Here is a 23,637-nt window from a genome sequence, read left to right as displayed (position 1 = left end):
CTCTTTTGAGTGGATTCCCCAATTTTCTGCTAACTTGACCCAAACAGATATATATAGGTGGAGAACAAATTCGGGAAAATGAAAGGAAAAAATACTAAACATACATCAGTTGATCATTACAATACACTATTTGTTTTGTTCAATATTATTTGCACTAGAAAGAAAATTAAGGACCATAAGAATTTAGTCTGTGATAAGGAAAAGTTTGTTCTGACTAAAACCTATATTGGAAATTTAGGCATTTGGGGTGCTTTTTCACAGGGTTACATGTGTTTCCTCGACCGAAGCGTTAACGGTATAAAATAGCCACGTTTCAAAGGACTTTCTGTTGTTTATTGATGAGTCTTTTGAAACCTATGATTATAAACAGTTTATCAGGTTATATGAACAAAGTTCAAAGAAAACGAACGACAGATTTTACATACCCGATGGCCTCAGATGTCGACTTCGGGAGGAAGCTTGCCGTACTAATGTTATTAACGGTGATTAGCCTAATTAAGTAGCTATGACGTATCTAATTTCGTCGCGGCCGAAACACTCCCCGCCTCCCGAAGGTATTGACCTAATTCTTAATTTACATTTCGTAAGTTAGTTTCATTTAATGTCCTTTGAATCTTCATCATCGTGGAAAGGAACCAGCACGATTAGACGCTGTACAGGTCGCTCGATTGTTGAATATCCTCGACCCTTGTATATACCAACTTTTTCATTCGGCGCTGGATTCTTGTACTGAATTGTAACTTTTCTGACCTTGCCATCTTTTCGGGGGTTAGCTGCTATGACGCGTCCGAGCTTCCATTTCCCCCTTATCTGGTTACTGTCTTGAATTAACACGATATCGCCGACCATGACATCACGTTTACAAGTATGCCATTTCTGGCGTACGAGCAACCTTGGGAAATAGTCTCGTGTCCATCTGCTCCAGAATGTGTCAACAACGTTTTGTATGAAGTAAAAGCGCTTTCTGGGGTCTGCGCTTTCATTAAATGGCCCGTTAGGAACCTTTGTTGAAGAACGTCCTAACAAGATGTCATTCGGGCAGAGATATGCTCCGTCTTCAGGTGAAGTTGGATGACGACCGATCGGCCTCTCGTTGACTAAATTAGATACTTCGTAAAGGACTGTCTGAAGTTCTGGAAATGTCATAACGCTCTGTCCGATCGCTGTAGTAATAGCTCGCTTTATCGATTTTATAAGGGCTTCTGATATTCCGTTCTGCCATGGTGCGTCCGCAGATGCGAATTCCCACTTTAATCCTTCGTTCACTCCAAATGTTTCGAGTTCTTTTAAGTTCCATTTCTTCGTCATATTCTGGAGTTCTTCACTAGCTGCTACCAACTGCGGACCGTTATCAGAGTATAGCTTTGCAGGATAGCCTCTGAGGGATGTAAACCGTCTCAGCGCAAGTAGAAATGCCTCTGTACTGTAATCGCCTACCATGTCAATAAGAACTGCTCTTGTGCTCATACAGTTGAACAATACCCCATAACACTTTCCGATTGTTCGCTTCTTTACCTGGTCTCTTATTTTAAACGGTCCGAAAAGGTCGATGGCTGTACTATGTCAGGGTGGTGAGGGCATAAGTCTCTCTTCTGGAAGCTGTCCCATGACCTGCTTGTTGAGGTTTTCGTCCAGTTTCTTGCAAGTGACGCAGTTGTATCTAATGGACTTTACTATGTTATGAATCTGAGGAATCCAGAATCGTAATCGAATTTTGCTTACGGTCGTCGACACGCCATGGTGACCTTTTCGATGTATATGTTCAGCATAAAGCTTAGAGAAACGATGCTCACGAGGAATGAGGATCACTTCTCTCTTATCGTAGCTCAAGTGCACCCATTTGCCGGTCCGATGACCAACCACTATTACTCCATCTTCTCTGCGCTTTGGACACAAACGCTTATATGTAGATTTTTTGACGTTTGTAAGCATTTTTCTTTGCGCATCAATGATCCAAAACCTTTCTGCTTTAGAAATATCGTCCGGCGTCAGGGTCTTTGTCGCATTCTTCAGACTAACTGGTTCTCTTGCGTACATGGCTAATACACGTGCTGTTACTCTTAACAGTTTGTTGTAACTTGAATGTCTGTTTATATCAATTCTTCTCGCGAGCGAGTCCTGTTCTGCAGCAAGTGTTGTTAATGCCGTTTTCATTGATAACTCTGGGTGATGGACTACTTTACTTATTGGCCATTCTGATTCCGGGAGTTGTAGAAATCTAGGTCCCTTTTGCCAGTCGCTTTCGCTTTTGATATCGCTTGGTCGCTTACCTCGTGTTATCCAATCGGCGATGTTTTTATCACTCTTTACCCAATACCAGTCTTGGGGATTGGTACCTTCCTGTATCTCTCCGATGCGAGTAGCGGCGAATGTATTGTAGCCGTAAGATTCCTTTTGGATCATCCCGTGCACTATTTGAGAATCGACTATATGGCAGTATTTCGCAAACTTGTAGCGGGATTCTTTGTCCAGAAAGTTTCTAAGCCTTTTGCTTAAGACTGCCGCGCAAAGTTCAATTCGATCGATCGATAATTTCCTGTTTAGCGAGAGTCGGTTCTTTGACATGATCAGTCTGGTTTCAAATTTGTTGTCCAGTAATGTCCACCTGATGTAAGCACATGCTCCGTAAGCGTTGTCTGACCCGTCACTGAATATGATAAGAGTCGGCAGACCGAGTGTACCTGATGGTTTGAGGCATCTTGGAAATATAACTTGATCCATATTGCGCAGATCTTGGAAGAATTCCAGCCAGTTAATCCTTTGCTTCTCAGGGACAGGGTCGTCCCAGCCGAGTTTCTTTTCTGTTGCCCAAAGCTGGCGCATCAAAATCTTCGCTCTGACCGTAACGGGAGCTGCTAGACCAAGAGGGTCATACACGCGGTTTATCTGTGAGAGGATAATCCTCTTCGTTATTTCGCCAGTAGTTGGGTTTTCTTTGATGCGTCCTTTGGCTTTCGTCAGAGTTAAGTCTATTCCCACTTTAAACCGGAATTGATCCTTGTCTGTACTCCAAATGACGCCGAGTACTTTCTCGGTTGATGAATTTTGCTGGTTGGGTTCTAAAGCCATTTCGTTTGCTGTTTTGTCGTTCGAATAGAACCAACCCTTTATCTTGAATCCGCCCTTGACTAGGACTGCCTCAATCTCATTAGTTAGTTGCTTAGCTTGTGCGTCGCTATGTACACTGTCTACAATGTCATCCATGTACGAGTTGGATATTACGGTATTCGCGGCTTGTGGATAATTCTCTTTTGATAGTTCCGCTGTCTTTCTCATGGCTACGGTCGCTATGGTACCCGAGGGTTTGTCTCCAAATGAAACTCTTTGTATAACGTACGTATCCGGATCCCTGCTTGTGTTCATGTCGCGCCATAGAAAACGATGCGTGTGTTGCTCTATGATCTTGGTCTTCACGGTGTGATACATCTTTTTCACATCTCCGATGAATCCAATTTCGTGTTCTCTGAATCGCACGAGGATTCCTACAAGATTATTTAACAGATCGGGACCCTTTGCCCAGTACTCGTTAAGGACGTGTCCCATATAGTTCGCGCTGCTGTTAAAGACGATCCTCACTGGAGTCGATTTCGAATCAGGCTTTAGAACATCGTGGTGGGAGATGTAGTGGATAGGGCCTTTATAATTCTCGAGCTCTTGCTTGCTTAGTTTTCTAGCTACTCCTCGTTCTACCATGTCCTCAACTTGATTTTGATAAACTCTGCTATGTTCGGGATTTCGCAATAATCTTCGCTCGGTGCTTAAGAGTCTTCCAAAGGCAGCTCTTTTGTTATCTGGCAGGTCGTGTGGATCGCGAATCCAGGGATATTCAGCGATCCAGCATTTTTCCTGTTCGTTAAATTCAAGGCCTTTCTCGATGAGATGGAGCTCCCTTTCTTCTTTCAGAGTGTAGTCGCTGGTTCCAGGAGCGCATTTTCCGCATTTGCAGCCTCCGCAGCGCGGCGTGCAGCTAACACCTAATCTCTCGATATTGTAGAAGTCGTCAATTTTGACTGCTTTTAGGTGGTTTGCACATGCGTCGAATGCTGATTTGTGGTTCTTCTCCCGAATGGAAGGGTGTGTCCCGCCTATACATCGTCCAAAACGATTCTTCAATAACATTAGGTGTTCGACATTTCTTTCTTTTACCGAGTGGAAGCCTGCGTAATCATACCCAATGAGGACGTCAACGGCGCCTTTTGGCCGAGTCAAGTCGCCCCTTTGTATCTGTAGAGCGTCAAGTGCCTTATCCATGTTAACACTTTGAATGTCGGTGGTAATTTTGTCTATTTCGCAAACTTCCACAAGCGTCGTTTCGCCCTTGAGGTCAATGAGCGGCAATTTGTATTTTCTGGAACTTATCTTCTCTTCCTTCCCTCCCACCTTCACGAGAGAGATTTCAAGTGGCGTTCCGCGCAGTCTTTCTTCCCGTGCTTTGTCGCGGGTTATGAGGCTAATGGATGATGCGTTGTCCCACAAGACGTTTGCATGTCCTCTATAAGTTTTTATTTGTTGCAACTGGAGGATGCAGGTCTCATTACCCCCATGGCTGCATGGACTGGATATTGCGGATGCACTTGGAGTCTCTGTCTGATCTTCTTCATGTAATGTGGGATGATGTTTCTTCTTACATTCATTGACGCCGCAATCCCTTTTAGAGCGGCAATTGCGTGATCGGTGACCGGTTCTGAGGCAGGAAAAACACGCACCTTTTTCTTTCAATGTTGACAGTCTTTCGCTTACTGTTTTATCGAGGTATACTCTACAATCCTTGGTAAGATGATTCGAGTTTTCGTGAACGACGCACTTGCTGTAAGTTCTCTGGCTGCGGCTGTCGTGTCTTTCATCCGCTGTGGCGTAATGGACAACTGCCTTCGTTATGGCTGGGCCCTGTGCGCGAAGATCAGAACCATCGTACTCGATAGCGCGTTTTTGCGTAAGTAAAAATTTGAGCAGGCTCGGAAACTTGTTGGTTTTGTCCACAGTGCTGTCGTCAGAACTTAATAGTTTAGCCCATTCTTTGCGTACGTCTGGCGGGAGTTTTCTCTCTATGATGCTTACTGAGCTCGTTGGGGTTATTTCTGCTTCCAAGCCAAGTCTCTTAAGGTCACGATATCCGTCTTCTATGATTCCTACCAGCTCTATGAATCGCTTGTTTTCGCCTTCGCGGATGGATCTTACGCGTCTTATCTCATTAATTATCGCGTCCGTGACTTTCGCTGGGTCCCCGTATTTTTCGTCGAGTCTCTTCCACATCTCGTAAACGTCATCATCGACGCTCTTTACGTGAGCTAAAGGTTCTTTTCCGAGACAGGAACGCAACGTGTAGGATAATGTATCTTCCGTAAGGTGCGGCATGACTTGTTTCTGGAAGTCTCTTTTGAAGGATGGATATTCTCTCAACTCTCCTTCAAATCGGGGCATTTTGATTTTCTCTAGTTGTAGGTGATTGCTCTTTTCTCCTTTGATCTGCGGCTGCAGTTCGCGTTCATGTTTGCCTACGAGGTGTGTTTCGAGTTTAGCGTTCATCTCGTTATACGTCGCTTGAGTAGCTTGGAGCCATTTAATTTCATTGGCTGCAGATTCTCGCGTAGATAAATCGAGTAGCGCGCTATTCGCTAGTTTGCATTCCGCGAAAGCTTCGTCAATCTGTTTCTACTTTGTCCGCGCTGAGTGTGTGCGAAGCGCTTTGACAAGCTGTTTCAAATATGGCTCGCGCTGTTTCTCGTCTGATCATTGCTTGATCAAAGAATCGTTCCATTTGCTCGCGTTCTTAGTTCGCCTTATCCCTTTGTTCCGTTTCCGCGCGCGCTCTCATTTGCACGTCCGCTATGTGGTTAATAAAGTTAATTTTAGCTTTTGTCGCTTCGGTGAACTCCTCCTGTACTTTGTTGATCCATGTTTCGGCGGCTTCTAGCTCGGCGTCGTCTGATAAAAGCATCGCGTAGAGATCGTGCTTTGTTTCCAGGACGTTCCATGCTTCCAGGAATTGAGCGTAGTTGTTTTCCACGAGTTCGTGAATGCTGGCTGATGAGATGGACTTCAGGAATTCGTTCCTTTTTCTGGTGAATCTTGATTTGGCGACGCGACGGACGTTCTTGGCTTCTTCTGCCATCGCGCTGTTGAGCGGGTTTCGAATGTTTCCTCGACCGAAGCGTTAACGGTATAAAATAGCCACGTTTCAAAGGACTTTCTGTTGTTTATTGATGAGTCTTTCGAAACCTATGATTATAAACAGTTTATCAGGTTATATGAACAAAGTTCAAAGAAAACGAACCACAGATTTTACATACCCGATGGCCTCAGATGTCGACTTCGGGAGGAAGCTTGCCGTACTAATGTTATTAACGGTGATTAACCTAATTAAGTAGCTATGACGTATCTAATTTCGTCGCGGCCGAAACAACATGTGCATGGTATTAATTTTTATGTCAGTCCAATATTTTTTTTGAAAACTGTGTTGTGTCTATAATTTTGTCCTTTTTTGTGAAGCATGACATTTTCTTCTCTCAATTCAACATTTGATTTGTGTTGCTGATCTTGTTTTTCCAGCAAAAGTGTGTTATGTTGAATAATAATTATTTTTGTTATATAACTGTTTTTGCCCCCAGCAGCGCATGCTCTCATTGGTTACTTCAAGGTCACATGACATCTACAGTAACAATAACACTTTTGCCGTTCAAAAGTCTCTGAGCGGGCAACAGTGCAAAATCTATGACGTCAGAGGGTAACAGTGCACTGTTGCCCGCAAATGTTGACCGACAACCACCGTTGCTGTTCCCATTGCATGTTTTCCTATTTGTGCTATATAACAAATCACTTAATGACTGGTCTCTCAGGAAACAGTTCATTTTGTTTCCCTCGTCTGCGCCTCAGGGGAACATTGGAAATTTTTAGGGAAACAAAATGAACTGTTTCCCTCGGGACCAGTCATTAAGTGTTTACTGTTGGGATAATAGCAAAATTATTAACCTTGGGTGTTCGGTGACACAGCTACATTGTAAAGCATAACCATTATGAAAATGATATCTGTTTTACCTTATTATAGTGAGCTAACTTTTTGGTATGGTTTTACTCACAGGTCTTGTAATAGGCCAAAAGCAATTTGAGAAATTCATGGGGTTGTCCATCGTGTTCAATGCAGTTTGTTCTGTGCATGTAAATAATAATATGAAATGAAACATGTTGAGTGTGTTACTGATTACAGCCAACAGCCTGTGGCGCTCAATATAATGCTAAGCAGTGTACCGCTGTCAGTGGTGTGTGTGTCTTGGTGAAGGGAGGGGGGGTGGGGCTAGTACTGTAAAGGCATTGGCATGTCATTGTCGTAATGAGCTAAACCCAAATACTTACCTTCATGTTTTTTTTGTGAAAGTTTTTGTTTTCGTTCTCAATTTTTCTCTGCTTAATATCCAGCTCCTGCCTTTGATCCTTGAGGGTTTTCTACCTGTCTGACTAATTCTGTGTAACTTAGTGCTTCAGTTCTCTTGGCAGATTTTTGGCACTGACAAAGAAGGGGGCGTATAATCTATATTGAGGGGTAGGGGAAATTCAATTCAGGGCAGATTATTGTTACAACTATTGTAATGTTATTCCATCACTCACCTTCATTAGTGAAATGTATTCATCCATGTGGCAAATTCTGTAGTCTTTGTGAGCCAGTAGCAAGTGGCCCTCGAATAAAAATTTTCTAGTGTGGTGAACTGTTTTGCTGGCATCAAAAGCCAAAAAAAGCGCTTTGCACATTGAACTAGAGCACCTTTGCTGACATTTTCAGTCTCTAAATGGAAAAAGCAGCTTACTTTGTTGAATTGACTTAACTCGCCCTTTGCAAAGAGTCCCATAAACTCGAAAAAGCACACAATCCCCCAGCAGTCAGATGTGACAGTTGACATATTTTATTTTTAGTTACACAAAACATAGCAATGAACTTTGTTAAAGGGAAAAAAATAACAGGGTTTGTTGTCAATATTTGCCGCTGTTTTAAATATAACAGGCAGCCGCTCTGTCGCCTTGGCTTACAAAGCGAGAAAACTTACATTGTATATTACATGAACAATGTCGACAAGATATTAACTCGAAGTTAAAAACATACATGTACGTTATATGCATTTCAGGACAACTTACGACCCCAAAACCTCAAACTATATCGATTGGCGTGAAAGCATAAGGCACTGGACTTCGCTTTTCTGTGTAAAACCAGTTACAACTGTGAAGACGAACACTAGCGGTAAAAAAACCTGCTTTTCCTCAAACTTCGATTTGAAAAAGTCTCTCTTGGTGTATGAAATCGGAATTCCACCTTTAAACACCTCTCAAAAATTTTCATATCAACGAAAAAAAAGTCATATTTGATATGTTTCGCGAAAACAATTTACCTCCACCATATCTCTGTTCTGAGCTTAAAGAGTAACCGACCACCTTAGGAAACGCAAAACTCTAAAACAACGAACGTCAAATGAAGCTTCAAAACTGGTCAAAAACTCTATTGCTTTAGGCGAACTGGTTTTGGTCCGATCTCTTCCCTGACGGCTCTGAAGCATCGTTGAATGATGGCAGATTCAGATCATCTTTTTGCAAATTTTCTCAGAGAAATGCCAGCGGCGTGACAGCCTCCACAATGACGTGGTGGATTTTGATTTGCCGTCCGCCATTTTGAAAATGGAATGGCGGCAACACAAGTGTGATTCTAGTGCGCATGTCTAGCGGTTTTTGCGCTCTGTCGATTTAACGTCAGCTTAATTTCTTGTAATGGGTCATCGGGCTCCTGTGGGAGTCTCATTCGCGGGAAATTCAATCTAAAAATAAATCGGTCTGTGAAAACGCTGTTACGCGAACACAGTAGAGTTGTAGGCTCCGGGTCATGGATTCCTGGCTGAGTATATAATAAGGTGGATCAGAAGCTCGTGACCTTAAAGCGTTTAACTCTGGTTCAGAGCTTGCCCTGTTCCGGGACTCCTTCTTAGCCCGCCCTGAAAATGGGCCTGGAACCCAGGCGGGAAAAGAGAGAGTCCTGAATTACTTGTAGGCGCATGCTCGGAATTAGGCAATTTTTCCCCCCCAAAACTGGGGGAAAAACCATATTTGGAAAAAGATTCCGTATTTGAGCATAGTTTATTCCGAGTGCTTTTACACTGGATTTAAGGGGGATAATGTGAAAGGAAATTATAACGCCAAGTTTCTGGAGGCAATTGATTTTGCGTTTAAGAAAATGCCACTTTACCTTTGTGCCTAAGGCGGAACAACTGCAAGCTATTCATGCAGTCGTTACCGGTAATGATGGTTTTGTTAAACCTGCAACAGGATTTGGCAAGTCTGTTTCCTACATGGTTTTTCCTTTAATATGTTTGCGATTTTCTTCGATCCGAGTCCGATGTTAATTGTAAATCAGTCCTTCTTATCGTGAGTCCCAATCGTGGAAGATCACATGGATGACATACGAACATATGGAATTTCTGAAACCCAACTGAGCAGCTGCATGATGTTGGCGCAGAAAAATATCAAATTTTGATTTAATTGCTCTCCCGAGACTCCTTGAAACTTACAAACTTACAAATGTACTGTAGGTCGTGGATGTGAATCAATCAATCAATCAATCGTTTAATGTATCCAATGTACTCTACAGTAGATCGTACAATCGAGCAGTACACAGAAACAAGATCTCCCGTCGACATCCCAGCTTTCTTTAGAACCCGTAAACCATAAAGGCGTTTGACAGCTTTTTTATACACAGTTTCACAGTGCGAGTTCCAAGTCAGATCGTTGGAAATATGCAGCCCAAGCAGCTTGTAAGACTGAACACGATCAATGACTGTGCCACCAATCATCAAGGGGCTCAAGGTGGTAGACTTGTACTGTAAGAAATCGAAAACCATGAATCGCTCAACGAAGACTAATAAATCTCCTGCTGGAACTCTTGTTTATTGTTCATTATTTATTGTTCATTACTTCTGTCGATCTAGTTATGTGATAATTGCACTAATCCAGTGAACATATATTTAAGTTGCACAGTAATTATTGAAACTGTGATTGTTTCAGGAGTTAAGGCCTACCAATTTTTTTCAAAATCGGGGACAAATTGTTTGGATACCCAATCATGATAAAACAGCCAGGTAAAAAATGTTGTAAATACTCTCAGTTTTATCAGGAATAATACACAAACACCAGTAGCAAACATATTTTTTTTTGTTGAGTAATTAGAGTAGAGTAATTTACTCACACTATTAATTTTTCCTTAGAATAATTTTTCAAAGCACTCGTCGCATTAAATCTTTCTTTCCTTACAAGCTGTGGCCGTGGCCAAATGGCTAAGGTTTTATGTAGAGCTGCCTGTTGAGACTGCAATGGTTTGTATATCGGAAAAACTAAAAGACGATTGCATGACAGAAAAACTGAGCAATATTCCTGATAAAGTTACATAAAAAGTTAAACGAAATTGAGCCACAACCTGGACTATTTGTTTCTTTACATACCAGTTTGAGTTGATAACGCAATGATGAAGCAATAATGTTCCTATTAAATTTATACATATTTATGCCGAGTCCAAACATCGAATTATTCGGACGTTGCCACGATTTTTTTTTTCCGGTCAAAATTTGTTCGTGAATATTAATTAATAAGGATGAAAAATGCTACTTAAAAGCGTATGTCACCTCGCTTTTATTGTCGCTACTTAAAAGCACTTTCCTTCTGAAACTCATTGTTAGAGGTAAAGTACTGCAGATAATATGAAATTCTGACTCCGAGCTGTTTTGTCGCTTAGTGAAATCCTATGCTATATTTACTAGTTCAGCCTTTGCATCGATTAGTTGCGATCTTTCAGTCGTTACATTTATTCGGCAATAATTTTCCAACATCACTGCGATCAGGGTTTTTTCTCCTCGTTTGGTCACGACGAGGCATAATTTAGATGTTCTCTTTCCTGACACTGCAAATCACACAGTAATTTTCATATACGATTTTTTGTCGGAGTTTCAAGGTTCCCTTCATTTACATAACCAGCGTGGTATCTAATGCAATATGATTGACTCATTCCAAGCATGCGCCTGCAAGTATACAGGACTCTCTCTTTTCCCGCCTCGGTTCCAGGTCCATTTTCAGGGCGGGGTAAAGGGGAGTCCCGAAACAGGACTAGTTCAGAGCTGGGGTTATTTCCTTCGGTCTCATTTTTGTCCATATTTGGGCATAGAATTGGTGTCCTAAAATCCACAGCTTTGTTCCAAAAAAAAGACTTGCAAGTTACACGTTTCAAGGTCATGTGTTTCTGGGTAGATCAGATGGATTAACAACCCAAAGCCATGACATAACTTTCGTAGTGTTCCATGTTCTCGTTATAGTTAAATGATGTACCATTTGAATCTAAAGTAGCTTAAAAAGCTTACCGTTGGTTTCATTGGTATCGTCAACTGAAATCATAATCCAATCGCCCCCTTTGAATTCTAGTCCAAGCCTCTCCTTTCTGAAAATCCGAGTCATGCTGAAATCTTCAAGAAAAAGTTATGGATATGATAAGCGATAAAGTTTCTTTTAGAAATACATGTGAAATTTGTCAAGCTCTTATCGCCCAGCCTACCCCTCCCATAATCTCTCTCTCTCCTTTCTACTATCCAAACCCTCTTCCTTCTCTTCTCCTTTCACTTTCAACCTCTCTACTGTCTACCCCTCCCCTCTCCCTATCCATCCCATGCATGTGTCTTTCCTCCCTCTCCCCCCTTTCACCACTCTGCCCATCCCCTCCCTTCCTTTCTTCCTTTAATTCATCCTTCGCTATTTGTTCCTCCTCTTTATACTTTCTTCCTTGTTTCACCCTCTCCGTACCTCTTCCTTTTTATACTTCCCCGCACTTGTCATTTCATGGCCATCCATGCACCTCTTGGCTTAGATGTACTTTTCACCTACCCTTCTACAGTTGCTGTAAAAACGTATGTGAAGCTATAGTAGCTGCTGTAATGTTCCGCTCTGCAGCAGGAGTCGTATCGCATGAAATCGTCAAATGTTGCCCATTCAGCTCATTTAAAAAAAAAATGACACTCACCAAATTCACTTGTTTGATCGTCGAATGGCATTGACTCATTTAAGCTGGCAGCAGCGACGAAATTTTCGCAAAGATCTAAAGTCATCATTGCATTTTCTTGTCGTTCTATGTCAGTCTCGTCCACAGCAGAAGATCCGTTTAAGGTATCCTTCGTCATATTAACCATAAAAGAAACCCATTTCTGAAGAAAAATAATGTTAAGGCATTCGTGTTCATTGTTTTCTGAACTAAATTTCCGAGAGGTGTTGTAAAATAGCTGTATTCTTACGATGAGTACAGTACAGAGGTTTAGCAAAGGGACGATCAAAACCGAGGTGACAATGATGTAAATTGAAAATGTTAATGGTCGAAAAAAGGCGCGAATGAGAGATTGTTTGTTTCCGTCCACCAACTTGGATGCGAAGACTTATAAAAACTATCTGGACAACAGTCAAAAAGTCTTAAACTTTGTATATATAATGATGCAAACAGGCTAAAATAGACACACAACAGCGACGATGGCTGAGATTATATTAAGTCGTGGAGGGAGTGCGGCCCAGTGGTTAGGGCGCTAGTCTTGGGATCAGGAGATTCCGTGTTCAAGACCCGTTCTTACCACTCGTTGAGTTTGTTCCTTGTAGTCCCTGGTTCAACTTCTAAGCTGCACTTGTAAATATCCAAATGGGTTGCTTGCGGCCAGTTGGGATCCTTAAAAGTTGTTGTTCTGGCCCGGGTTGCTCGAAGCATGGTTAGCCCTAACCAGCGTTAAATACCATGGAAACCTATAAGTTTTGATACCTCTTAACCAACAGTTAGCGCTAACCAAGCTTCCTGTTTGTTTGTTATGTTTCAATGGCCCTGAAAAGCCCCTATGGGGACTGGGTATGTATTTTATTGTAGCGTTTTCGTTGGTGTCCCATTCTACAAGAATCTGCTGTGTAAAGCAACCAAATCTCGACTAATTTCTTTGGAAAACGTGAACACACTATGGCAAATTTTAGTTTTCTATTTAAGCTTCAACAACATTCCCCAAAATCCAGTTCGTTTATTGATGGTTTTCATCTGACGTCACGCAAGCCATGATGGTGTACAATGTCTTTTGGAAATTTGACTCTGTTATTACGCAAAATTTGTGGGGCCATTTTCTATTGTTTTGTTCACCAACATAACCGTGTCATCACGTGGATTTAGACCTAGAATAACTGCGCTTGTTTGTAAAAGATGAACGATCAATGAAATGATCACGAATAGGTTTGTTAAACGTGATCTTGGCATCGCAGATTCAGAAATGCTTACCACTGAAGTGAATCTATTTAATTAACACCTATAGCTATTACCTTTCTCGCACTTGTGTTTCCTTTGTGAGTCTTGCAAAAGTTCGGGACAACTACCTAATAAAAAAACGTTTTGCTAGTTCAATACAAAAGGCTACCCTACTTTTCAGTTGTTCATACCCGCCAGAGGTCATGTTAACATTTGGGCCCGGGATTCGTATGGTCCGGCGTGCATTGCTCGCCGCCTCCCATGTTGCCCCTTTCTTGGAGTTTCTTAGAATAAATGGTTTTCTTGCGACTCGAAGACGCGAGTTAGCTACGGAAAACTTCTTCTGTCCAAACCCCGATGTGTCTCTGAAAAACCTCACCTTTGTGTTTTCCCAGCCACCGAAGTAACGCCACTATTCGCCATCTTCACGGGCCTTGTGTGAACGCAGTCTTATTTATAACAAGAAGTCTATAAGGGCGTATCCATGGAATGCACAAACAGTTAACACAAATTGTCCAGCTACGAATAAACTTCGGAAAATGGCGAGAGATTACCAGAAAGATAAATCTGTCATTTAACTAGCTAAATTTGTGGGGCCATTTTCTATTGTTTTGTTCACCAACATGGCCGTTTAATCACGTGGATTTAGTCCTAGAATAACTGGGCGTGTTTGTAAAAGATGAACGAACCAAAATGATCACGAATAACTTTGTTAAACGTGAACTTGGTATCGCAGATCTAGAAATATCTACCACCGAAGTCAATCCAATTAACTGGCCCTTATAGCTATTACCTCTCTCACAGTTTTCCCTGTTTCGAGAGCCTTGCAAATCTTCGAGACTGGTACCTAACAACAAAAACGTTTCTCTAGTTAAATACAAAGGCTACCTTACTTGACAAAGTTGTTTATACCCGCCAGAGTTCATGTTAAGATTTCAGCTGGGGATTCGTATGGTCCGGCGTACATTGCTCGCCGCTTCGCTTATAGCCCCTTTCTTGGAGTTTTGTGGCTATATGCCCTCTTAAATGGTTTTCTTGGCACTCGGGGACGCGACTTAGCTTCGGAAATCTTCTTCTGCCCAAAGCCCGGTGTGTCTCCAAAAAGCCTCAATTTTGTGTTTTCCCAGCCACCGAAGTAATGCCACTGTTCACCATCTTTATGGCCCTTGTGTGAACGCAGGCTTATTTACAACAAGAAGCCTGTAAGGGCGTATCCGTGGGATGCAAAAACAGTTAACACAAATTGTCCAGTTACAGTGAACTACAACCACGGGTAAACTTCGGAAAATGGCGAATGTTTACCAAAATGATAAATCTGTCATTTAACTAACAGAAATAGAGGTTATCTCTTATTATCAATGCTTTTCTCACTGGGGGCCATCATGTACAAACGCCCCTTATTCCCTTGAGATTTAAATTGAGAATTTCCGTGCATCTGTTGTTCTATGGGAGAACCCTATTTGCATAATTTGTTACCATTTTGGTATAAGTAGGCTTGTTTTATCCCGTTTATTCCTCTTTTTGGCTTTGAACGGACGTCGGGCGTTCGACCCTCCCACCTCCCCACAGCGATCGCCAGCGTGTTGCCATTGCTCCCACTCCTTCAGCCTCCAGGTTCGCCTCTTCCGACAACTTACTTCTGCCCGGGGTGTTTGGGAGTGAGGGCTCCCAGTGATAATTCATTACTACTAGATACGGAACATTTAGATAAAAAATTATAGGGATCAGGATATTTGAGGGGAAAATTGACAAGATACGGGATATTATAAAAATAGGCACGCATTGCGTACGTGTGGTAGTGCAATCGCACTGCTAAGAGCCAATCAGATTGCAAGGATCACCGGTCATTTCTAAATGGATGTAATAAGAAAAGTTGTCATCAGCTAAAAACATTTTGGGAGATTTTCGCTACGTTTAATTTTTTTTATCGCACTTTTGATTGTACAAGTAAAATCGCAAAAACGAAAGTGAAATCGACTTTAGCGGCCGCCTATGATCAAAGTTACTTTGCGTGCTACCAACAACTCATGAAACAAAGGATACATCTGTGACAAGATGACGGCAAGACACCGGGGTTTTGTTAGTTTTCATGTTTTTTTTCTTTTGAGCGTTGTAAGGTTCGACAAGATAGGCGCGAGTTCAACACAAAGGTCACAATCCTTGATGCTAGTCTTAGTGTCAACTAATATTAAGCCCCTTCGAATGGGGACAGTACTTGGATGGGGGGCCACTGCAAAGTCCTCGTGACGTCGAGAGCTGTTTTTCTTTTTTTTAACTTGATGTCATTTTTTATTTTGTTTGCTAGTTGAAAGCGATTATGTTGTCTCATTTCTACGTCGAGAGAACGACTGAACAAGATTGGATTCACCCGAGCGGAGCTTAATTCAATATCCGTGGGGTATGCACATTTGTGACTACCAACAGGAAAAAAAACCCAACAGCTAGGTAATAAATGTTCATCAATATTCATACTTCATTATTTTTTCAATAAAACTTTACCTTGAGGCTTCTTTGAGGTTTTTCTGATGACTTGGGTTCTAGAATAAAGGGATCTATGATCACAATTTTCAAAGGTTCATGCCTTGACGCATAACATCAGTACAACCGCAGCGAAATCGGTCGTTTTTAATAAACATTAGGGGAACAAACATTAGGACGATTTGTTAGTCTTCAGTGTAAAAACAGCTATTATTATTATTGAAATTATGACTGCCGATAAGCTCTGTAATACAGCGCCATGACAGTTTTTTGGACATCAAGAATCCTCTTTCTGTGCAGTATTAGTCTTTTAACTTTAAATGTTTTTGTATCTCAACCTTAATTTGTTTCCTTAATTTACTGGCCGAAAACGCCACCACAAGGGATAAGACGAAATAAAATTTGCTAAAAATATATCCCCGAGATCTAAAGTGAATTTCATTCCCTCCCTTCCCACCCCTTTTTTGGAAATCAGGCTAAATCATAAACCACAAAATGTATTTTGCTGTTTTCCGTGACATTAATTTGCGGTTTATATATATCTTATTCACCTAGGGTGAAGCCCGTACTAGGAGAATATCGGCCCGAGGTCTTGATAGTGCGGACTGAGCGCATTGAGGGCCCATCTACAGGACCTGTTTTCAATTCACACCACAAACTATAATGTCAGGAATTAAGAAATGAAGCTTCATTTGCCCAAACCAAATACCAACTATCTCATAAAGAGTTTTAGCTACAGTGCGGCCTCACAATGGAGGAGCTTACCCAAAAGTACGATCGAATCAGTTAGATCTTTTCAAAAAAGAAATGAATCGATTTTATGAAAATGAGGGTTAGGCTCCCACACGGCAACTTTGTAAAACTGTTACAGTATTTTTATTACTAGAGTAGATACTGAATTTTATGGTACTATACCTATTGTTACAGTATTTTTATTAGAGGTTTTACCGTGTTTAAACAAAGCATGTATGGATGTATTTATGTGTGGTGGCAGAACGGCACTTCTGTATCGAGACTCTCATGTAAAAAAGACCAATGCGGGCGAGAAAGAATCGTTTGAATTTTTTGAGTGGATCGATCAACAGCCCTACATGTTCACACAGCCTCCGCATTGTCATAGTCTATCGACCACCGAGCTCCGATAAGCACAAGGTTCCTACGAGTACCTTTTTCTCAGAGTTCGCAGATAATCTGGAGTCCATAGTTCTGTACCGAGAGCAGCTTATGCTAGCAGGGGACTTTAATATCCATAATAATAAATAATAATAATATATATTTAGCTTTACAAAATTCTCAGAGCTTTACAATCTTACAATCTTACATTCAAATCTTACATTCAAATTACATGCAGTATGAGAAACTCTAAAATTACAATAGATTTCTAAAGAAAACAAGAAAATCTATATCCTGTATAATAATGCAAATATGGTTTATACACTATACATAATAATAATAGTAAAATCTGTAAACTATATATAATATGATCTCTATACTCTATAGCACTGGCGGAACAGGTGTGTTTTAACTTTACTCTTAAAAATATCGAGTGGATAATGCGTTGGAAACTGATTGCAAAAGACTGACAGATTTACTGGGGTCAGACGGACTTCAGCAACACGTCACTGGCCCAACTCACAAACATGACCACACCCTTGACCTTAATCATTACACGCCAATCTGATCGGTTGCTTGGGGCGCGTTCTTTTGGTACTATTCCGGAATAGGAAGACACGGAATAGACGGCATTCGTGTTCTTTTGGGACCTATTCCGGTTTCAGAATGAACGGAATACTATTCCCTTCATTCTGCTCCCGATAGTAGAATGAACGGAATGACCGGAATATCAGTTCACTCCGAATAGGCAGAATATGCGTTCTTTAGGGAATCTTTTGGCGGGAAATGATACGCGGCCGGCCGGTCGCCGGCCAGCAGCTTGAAAATTGTAAAAACTTGAATGGAATAGCGATCCAAAATGTATACCGTAGATGCAGGTATACTTGACTTCTGTTCTGTTTCTTTACCGGTGCTAGAACAAGAAGAGCTATCAATTTGTGTTATTTTAAAACAAAGTACCCTTGCTTGGGCCAAAAGAAATGTCGTTGGCATTAACTGAATTCCTCTACAAACCCTTGTATCCAAGCATATTTACGCCGCCGTCTTGCACTACGCAAAGCACTCACAAGCACAAAAAATTCGTCGTCATCTTTCCCCATTAAGGCTTTTAGCAATTGAAGAAAATTTCTGTCATGTATCTACTTTGTGAAATGTATTATGTTAAGGTTTATTTATTAAAAAAAAAACAAATTAAGAAAACTGAAAAATCGAGGAAACCGGCAAAAAACTGGTACTTATGGCCATATTTCACCATTTCGTGTTCCAAACTTTCGGGAACCTTTTTCAGTCGCCATACCAACGCAACTGGGGCATGCACGGATACAATTATAGCTCCCAGGTCACCTTCGCTAATAGTATTCCGTTTTCAGAATATGTGTTCTTTTGCGAGTTGATATTCCACAAATTCTGTTATTCCTAATCCGGAATGAGAATAGCCAGGATTCTCCCAAAAGAGTGCACCCTTAGTATTTCCCCGCGCGTAAGCCGGTATATTTCAGACCATGCAGCCGTGCTGTGCTCTATCCGCTCTGTTAAGCCACCACTTACTGCACGGAACGTTTCCTACAGAAAGCTGCACTTAGTTAACGCAGACTCCCTCAATGAGGACTTGGATTCTTCTGAGTTATGCAAGAATCCATCAGATGACCTTCAGGAACTCCTAACATATTATAATGACACCCTGAAAGCTCTCTCGGATGCAAGCATGCTACGTTATTAATGACAAGGACCACCGTCCAGATACCTGTTCGTGCACCATGGTTTAGTGAGGAGATCAGGGAGGCGAAGCGTGAACGAGGGAAAGCTGAAAAGAGGTGGCGGAAGTCGCAACTGGACTCCGATCTTGCTGTTTTAAAGCAAAACGTAATTCAACCACCCGTCTTATGAGTAAGGCTCTCAGGGAGATTTACAGTAACTTTGTAGACGAGGATAGTGGTGATCAAGGAAACTATTCCGTGCTAGTCAGTGCTTTTTCAACTGCACAGTGGATGATGGTCTCCCACCTCATCTGGACAATGCAACTCAGTTTTCTAACGACTTAGCAAAATACTTTGTTCATAAGATAGAAGCCATCCGTAGGCAGCTCGACACCGATCAGACTGATTCAAATCTAGGAGATGCACTCCCTCCGCTGTTCTCGCTAAGTCTGTGCCATCGTTACCTGCCTTTAAGATGCTGTCAGCTAGCGATGTTAAGCAGATAATCCAGGAGTCTCCTCCTTCCACAATACACTGAATTACATCGACCCGCATATTTTCTTCACCTTCGAACATGAATCCAATAACCAGTTGTCATTTCTTGACACCTTCGTCTCGCGCGATTCTGTTGACGTCTATTGGAAACGTACACATACAGATAGATATCGCGATTTCGACTCTCACCACGACAAAAAACATAAAATTAGCGGTCCTGCGGCACTTCTACACAGAGCTTTAAATCTACAGTCTAAAAGTTACCCGCCAAAAATCACTTCTGGTATTATAAGGAAGAAATCTTCAACACCGACAAACACCAACACCTGATGGATTTGTCAATATGTTCTTCAAATGGGCTGACCGAACGAATGGACTAGGTCTTTACACAAATATCACGCAAAATCGCCTAAATATCTTTCCGGAAATTCTGAAAAAAATGTCTAAAGACCCCAAAACATTGTCTAAATATCTCGAAAAATCCTCTAAATATCTCGAAATATCTCGTATTTTTGTTTTAAAAATAAACCGATTTTGAATCCCGTAGGCCAAAATTTTCCCCACCGGGAGCTGAAAAGTATGTCAGAGATTGTCTAAGTAGTATTATGGAAATAAAGCAACTTTCAAAACAACATGGATGCAAAGTAGAAGTAGAAGTAGAAGGAGTAGACTCAGAGCCGGAAGAAGGTTCAGGCTCATTGTTTCCAGCATCCTCCATTTTGACAAATGGCTGCTAGTGATAGAATCACTAGAACTAGTGATATGGAATACATTATATTATTCAAGCGGGAAACCACTATTTCTAGCATAGAATCGCATAGAATGATAGAACTGAGTAATCTGTCAAGATAATAGCGAGGAAAAGCTGGAAAACAGCCAAAAAACTCTAAAAGGTTTTCTAAATACAGCTGTAAATATCCCAAAATTCTCTAAATATCTCTGAAACTTCTAAATATCTCAAAAAATATCCGGATATTTGTTTAAAGGCCTAGAATCGACAGAACTTTGCGATCCTTCCGTACATTAAAGGCATTACTGAGCCACTCACGCAAATCCGTAAGAGTCACGACATTCAAGTCACTAACAAACCAACTAAAACTCTCCAACAGGAATACCCTGCCCCCAAGTTTCGACCTCCTAAAGACGCTCAATGCAATGTTGTTTAGAAAATCCCGTTCGTATCTTGTCCATGGAGTTACATTGGTGAAACAAAAAGATCATTCAGCACCAGGAAGAAAGAACATATCAGGAATATAAAACAATGTGCTAAGGCTTCTAACGTAGCAAAACATGCATGGACTTTTGATCATGTAATTGACTTTGATATAACTCCACGATTATTGGCAAAGGAAATAATCGCATTAGAAAGGCACTTGATTCATGGCATACGGCCAAAACTGTTGAGGCGGACAACAATTCATGCCCACTCCCTAGACGATACAACATTCTTTTAAACAAACACTAATCTTAACGATTTTAGCATTCCTCCGAACATTCTTTCTACCCATTTTTAATTCATGCTTATCACATGTTTATATCCGTTGAAGAGAGTAGACTGGCTGTCGAAAGCTCACATTTTAAATAATTTTTACCAGAGAACGCCTTTTTAATTTTAACATTGTACGCAGAACTCACTCTGTTAATTCAATTTTAAAATGATATCCTGTAAAATATGAACTTGCAGCACGTTACTATCCTTGTGCCGCTTGATCTCAGCGCTGCTTTTGACACTGGTGACCGAAGCCCTCTTGACCAAAGGCACGGTGTTCGAAGGAGGTAAATCTCGACCGTGTCATTATTGTTACGCTGTGTGGCAACCGCGGCTCGATAGCATGAAACGTCGTGGGGTCCAACTTCACCCAGGCATACCCGAAGTCGACGATCTTCAACAATGGCTTGGTTCGACACAAGGCAGGGTGTTGGTCTTGGACGATCTCATGGACGAAGGAGGCAACGACAAACGCGTGTTGGATCTCTTAACGCGTGAATCGCATCATCGAAACATCACGGTCTTGTAATTGTGTCAAGATCGGCTTCTACCTGGGAAATTTGCCAAGAACATTTCACGGAATGCCATAGTGACGTCTCTGAGCTGTAGCATTTCATTTATGGGCAGCCAACTGAGTTCCTTAAGGACTGTGCCTACTATTGTTACTGCGCATACGTTCTGTGCATCTCAAGACACTAGGGTTTCCTATCGGTGATACTAATTCAGGGATATTTTTGCGCGGTTTAAAACTATCCGGAAAAAGTAGATCTTAGAAAGTACTTTTGGTATTCAAAAAGAAAATTAGGGGTAACCATGCATTTTCGAGCGATAATTAAGCTCCAATTGTTTACATTGTTTTGTAATTTAAAGCTTTTTACAAAGATTATTCTTGAATTATCTTTGAAAAATGCGTGGTTACCCGCAATTTTTTTTTTTTGGATTTATATGGCACTTGTTAAGATCTACACTTTCTGCATAATCATAAACCGGGAAAAAACCTTTGAATTAGTTGGCACCGTGAAATGTGGTCATACTTTCTTTTGTCAGTTAATATTCTAGCAGCAAAGTTCTGTAATAGCTGCAGCTTGCGAATGTTCTGTTGTGTAGCTCCCGACCACACAGTTGAATAGTAGAACAGCTTACAAAATACCAAAGAATTCAGGATAAATAAAAGGACGTCTTTCGTAAACAGGTGTCCGACTCTGTTCATTTGGCACAGTTTTCCTAACAACGAGGATGATAAGTAATCTATGTGGTAATTAAACGATAGGTGACTATCAAATATCACTCCCAAATCTTTGCAAGAGGGCGATGGAGATAACTCTTTACCAAGGAAGGAGATAGTAATACCACACAATCTTCCAACCAACTGTCTTGTTCCAAAAAGCATGAACTTCGTTTTTTGAGGATTGATGAGTAGCCGATTAGTGCAACACCACTCTGCTACTCTGTTAAGGTCTTGTCCAATCTGACTAAGAACAGTTGACGTTGTCATTAGTTGCAAAGGATAAGAAAAGCTTTGTGTCATCATCATAAGACTCAACTGAGAAGATTTTGATAGCATCAGGTAAGTCATTCATATATAAACTGAGTAACACGGGTCCCGAGATGGAACCCTGTGGGACACCGTGAGTTACAGTTAATGGCGAGGATGTTGATATTCCAACGAGAATAGTTTCTTTCCTTTCTCTAAGATATCTTTGGAACCAATGTAGGGCATTCATAGATTTTTCTAAGATAGAATGACAGATGCTATCGAAGGTCTTACTTAAATCAGTAAGTACCATGGCAGTAACTTTCATTTCGTCAATAGCATTAAAAAGGTGATCTGTGACCAGAAGGCTGAGGGTATCAGTAGAATGATATCTCTTGTAAACACTTTGATGTTTGGTCAGGCGATTTTTGTCTGACAGGAAGGAAGTGCACTGTTGTAATACAAGTTTCTCAGCCACTTTGGATAGTACTGGGAGGAGCGAGATCGGTCTATTGTTATATGGCACCTCATGGTCACCTTCCTTAAGATGAGGGACAACTTCAGCCTTCTTCCAGGCATGTGGAAAAATGGACGACTCCAACTCGCCCGATATCGTCCTCAACGCAAACGTCAACGACGTGGATATTTAAGTGACCATGGCTGCCCAGATCCCATCCGGAGCGGGATCCATCCGAGATACGACCCCTCGCATGTTGTCGGCCGGATTAGGGACACCCAGAGGCCCATTGCTGGAGGAATTTAGGGAGACGCTGGCCAGCACCCTCCCCGGATCCCAACAAGTTGTTGAGTGAGCTGGGACTCGACCCCCAAGGACTCGACACCAATGTCCTTGTGTCTCAACGGGATTTGATGATGCGTCCGTTGTTGGATGGAAGTATTCCCCCCAAATAAAGGGCTCAGATTCAACGCGATTAAAGTATTTCAGAACAAGATTTACAAGATTATGCGGCCAGTGGTCCTTTGACCCGTTCGACCGTGGGACAGAAACAACCTCGTCAGAGACCTCTGCCTCCTTCCCCTCCTAGCAGTGGAGGCAGTAGCAGGCATAACAGGGACCGTCGTCGTCGGGGACGCGGCGGCGGCGGTTCCCCCGGGAGAGGCCACGGTGGCGGCGGTTCTTCCGGAAGCGGCAGCGGACCACCCAGTGGGGGTAGCGGTGGGAGCAGAGGCAATGGTCGTGGACGACGTCGGATGAGTCAAGACAGGTTACGATGTCAAATGGATCTCTTGGTTCAAGATGCCCGACAATGCACCCATGGTCGTCAGATTCGGAACATCACGCATTCCAATACGGTCACCACCGTCTACGAAGATAGACGTCGTCTTGGGTCAGTAACCCATAAAAAGGCGAAAGGTGTATCTCCAAGGATCCATTCTTCATCATGCCCAAAATCCAAAGGCAACGATGCCTTGCCATGGCGCGACAAGGTAGAGGGAAACGACGACGACGACAAGACGGAGGCATCTTGCCTTCGTTAGCATTGGCCATTTCCGTGGTTGAACAGTCAGCACTTTGCCCCATTTTGCATTGAGTCAAAAACCCGGACTCTGGTTTCCATAGATACATCAGTTGAACTCAATTAGGAGCAGAACGGGG

General features: G+C 41.9%; 3 protein-coding genes across 3 annotated transcripts in view; all 3 read right to left on the bottom strand.

Annotated features, from left to right (window-relative positions):
- Positions 1–594: 594 nt before the first annotated feature.
- On the bottom strand, positions 595–1,440 carry LOC138046623 (uncharacterized). The gene has a single exon (XM_068893227.1). The coding sequence runs from the start codon at positions 1,438–1,440 to the stop codon at positions 595–597; it is 846 nt and encodes a 281-aa protein (XP_068749328.1).
- A 123-nt stretch (positions 1,441–1,563) lies between these two features.
- Positions 1,564–5,526, bottom strand: LOC138046622 (uncharacterized). The gene has a single exon (XM_068893226.1). It carries the CDS (start codon positions 5,524–5,526, stop codon positions 1,564–1,566), a length of 3,963 nt encoding a protein of 1,320 aa, XP_068749327.1.
- A 4,055-nt stretch (positions 5,527–9,581) lies between these two features.
- Positions 9,582–23,637, bottom strand: part of LOC138046621 (uncharacterized) — a 19,246-nt gene continuing 5,190 nt past the window's right edge. Inside the window, exons 4-10 of the mRNA XM_068893225.1 lie at positions 15,773–15,810; positions 14,067–14,120; positions 13,348–13,401; positions 12,032–12,212; positions 11,379–11,480; positions 10,991–11,208; positions 9,582–9,851 (exon numbers count right to left, since the gene is read on the bottom strand). Of these exons, the coding sequence (XP_068749326.1) occupies positions 9,582–9,851; positions 10,991–11,208; positions 11,379–11,480; positions 12,032–12,212; positions 13,348–13,401; positions 14,067–14,120; positions 15,773–15,810 (917 nt within the window). The remainder of the gene's footprint in view (positions 9,852–10,990; positions 11,209–11,378; positions 11,481–12,031; positions 12,213–13,347; positions 13,402–14,066; positions 14,121–15,772; positions 15,811–23,637) is intronic.

The sequence above is a fragment of the Montipora capricornis genome, chromosome 4 (genome assembly GCF_036669925.1).
Source record: "Montipora capricornis isolate CH-2021 chromosome 4, ASM3666992v2, whole genome shotgun sequence".
NCBI classification, from domain to species: Eukaryota; Metazoa; Cnidaria; class Anthozoa; order Scleractinia; family Acroporidae; genus Montipora; species Montipora capricornis.
Note: the sequence above shows the minus strand (reverse complement) of the source record. Positions and strands in the feature narration are given on the sequence as shown.

Coding starts and splice junctions, on each gene's coding strand:
- LOC138046623 (XM_068893227.1), bottom strand. CDS start 1,440: ATGGTAGGCGATTACAGTACAGAGGCATTTCTACTTGCGCTGAGACGG.
- LOC138046622 (XM_068893226.1), bottom strand. CDS start 5,526: ATGAACGCTAAACTCGAAACACACCTCGTAGGCAAACATGAACGCGAA.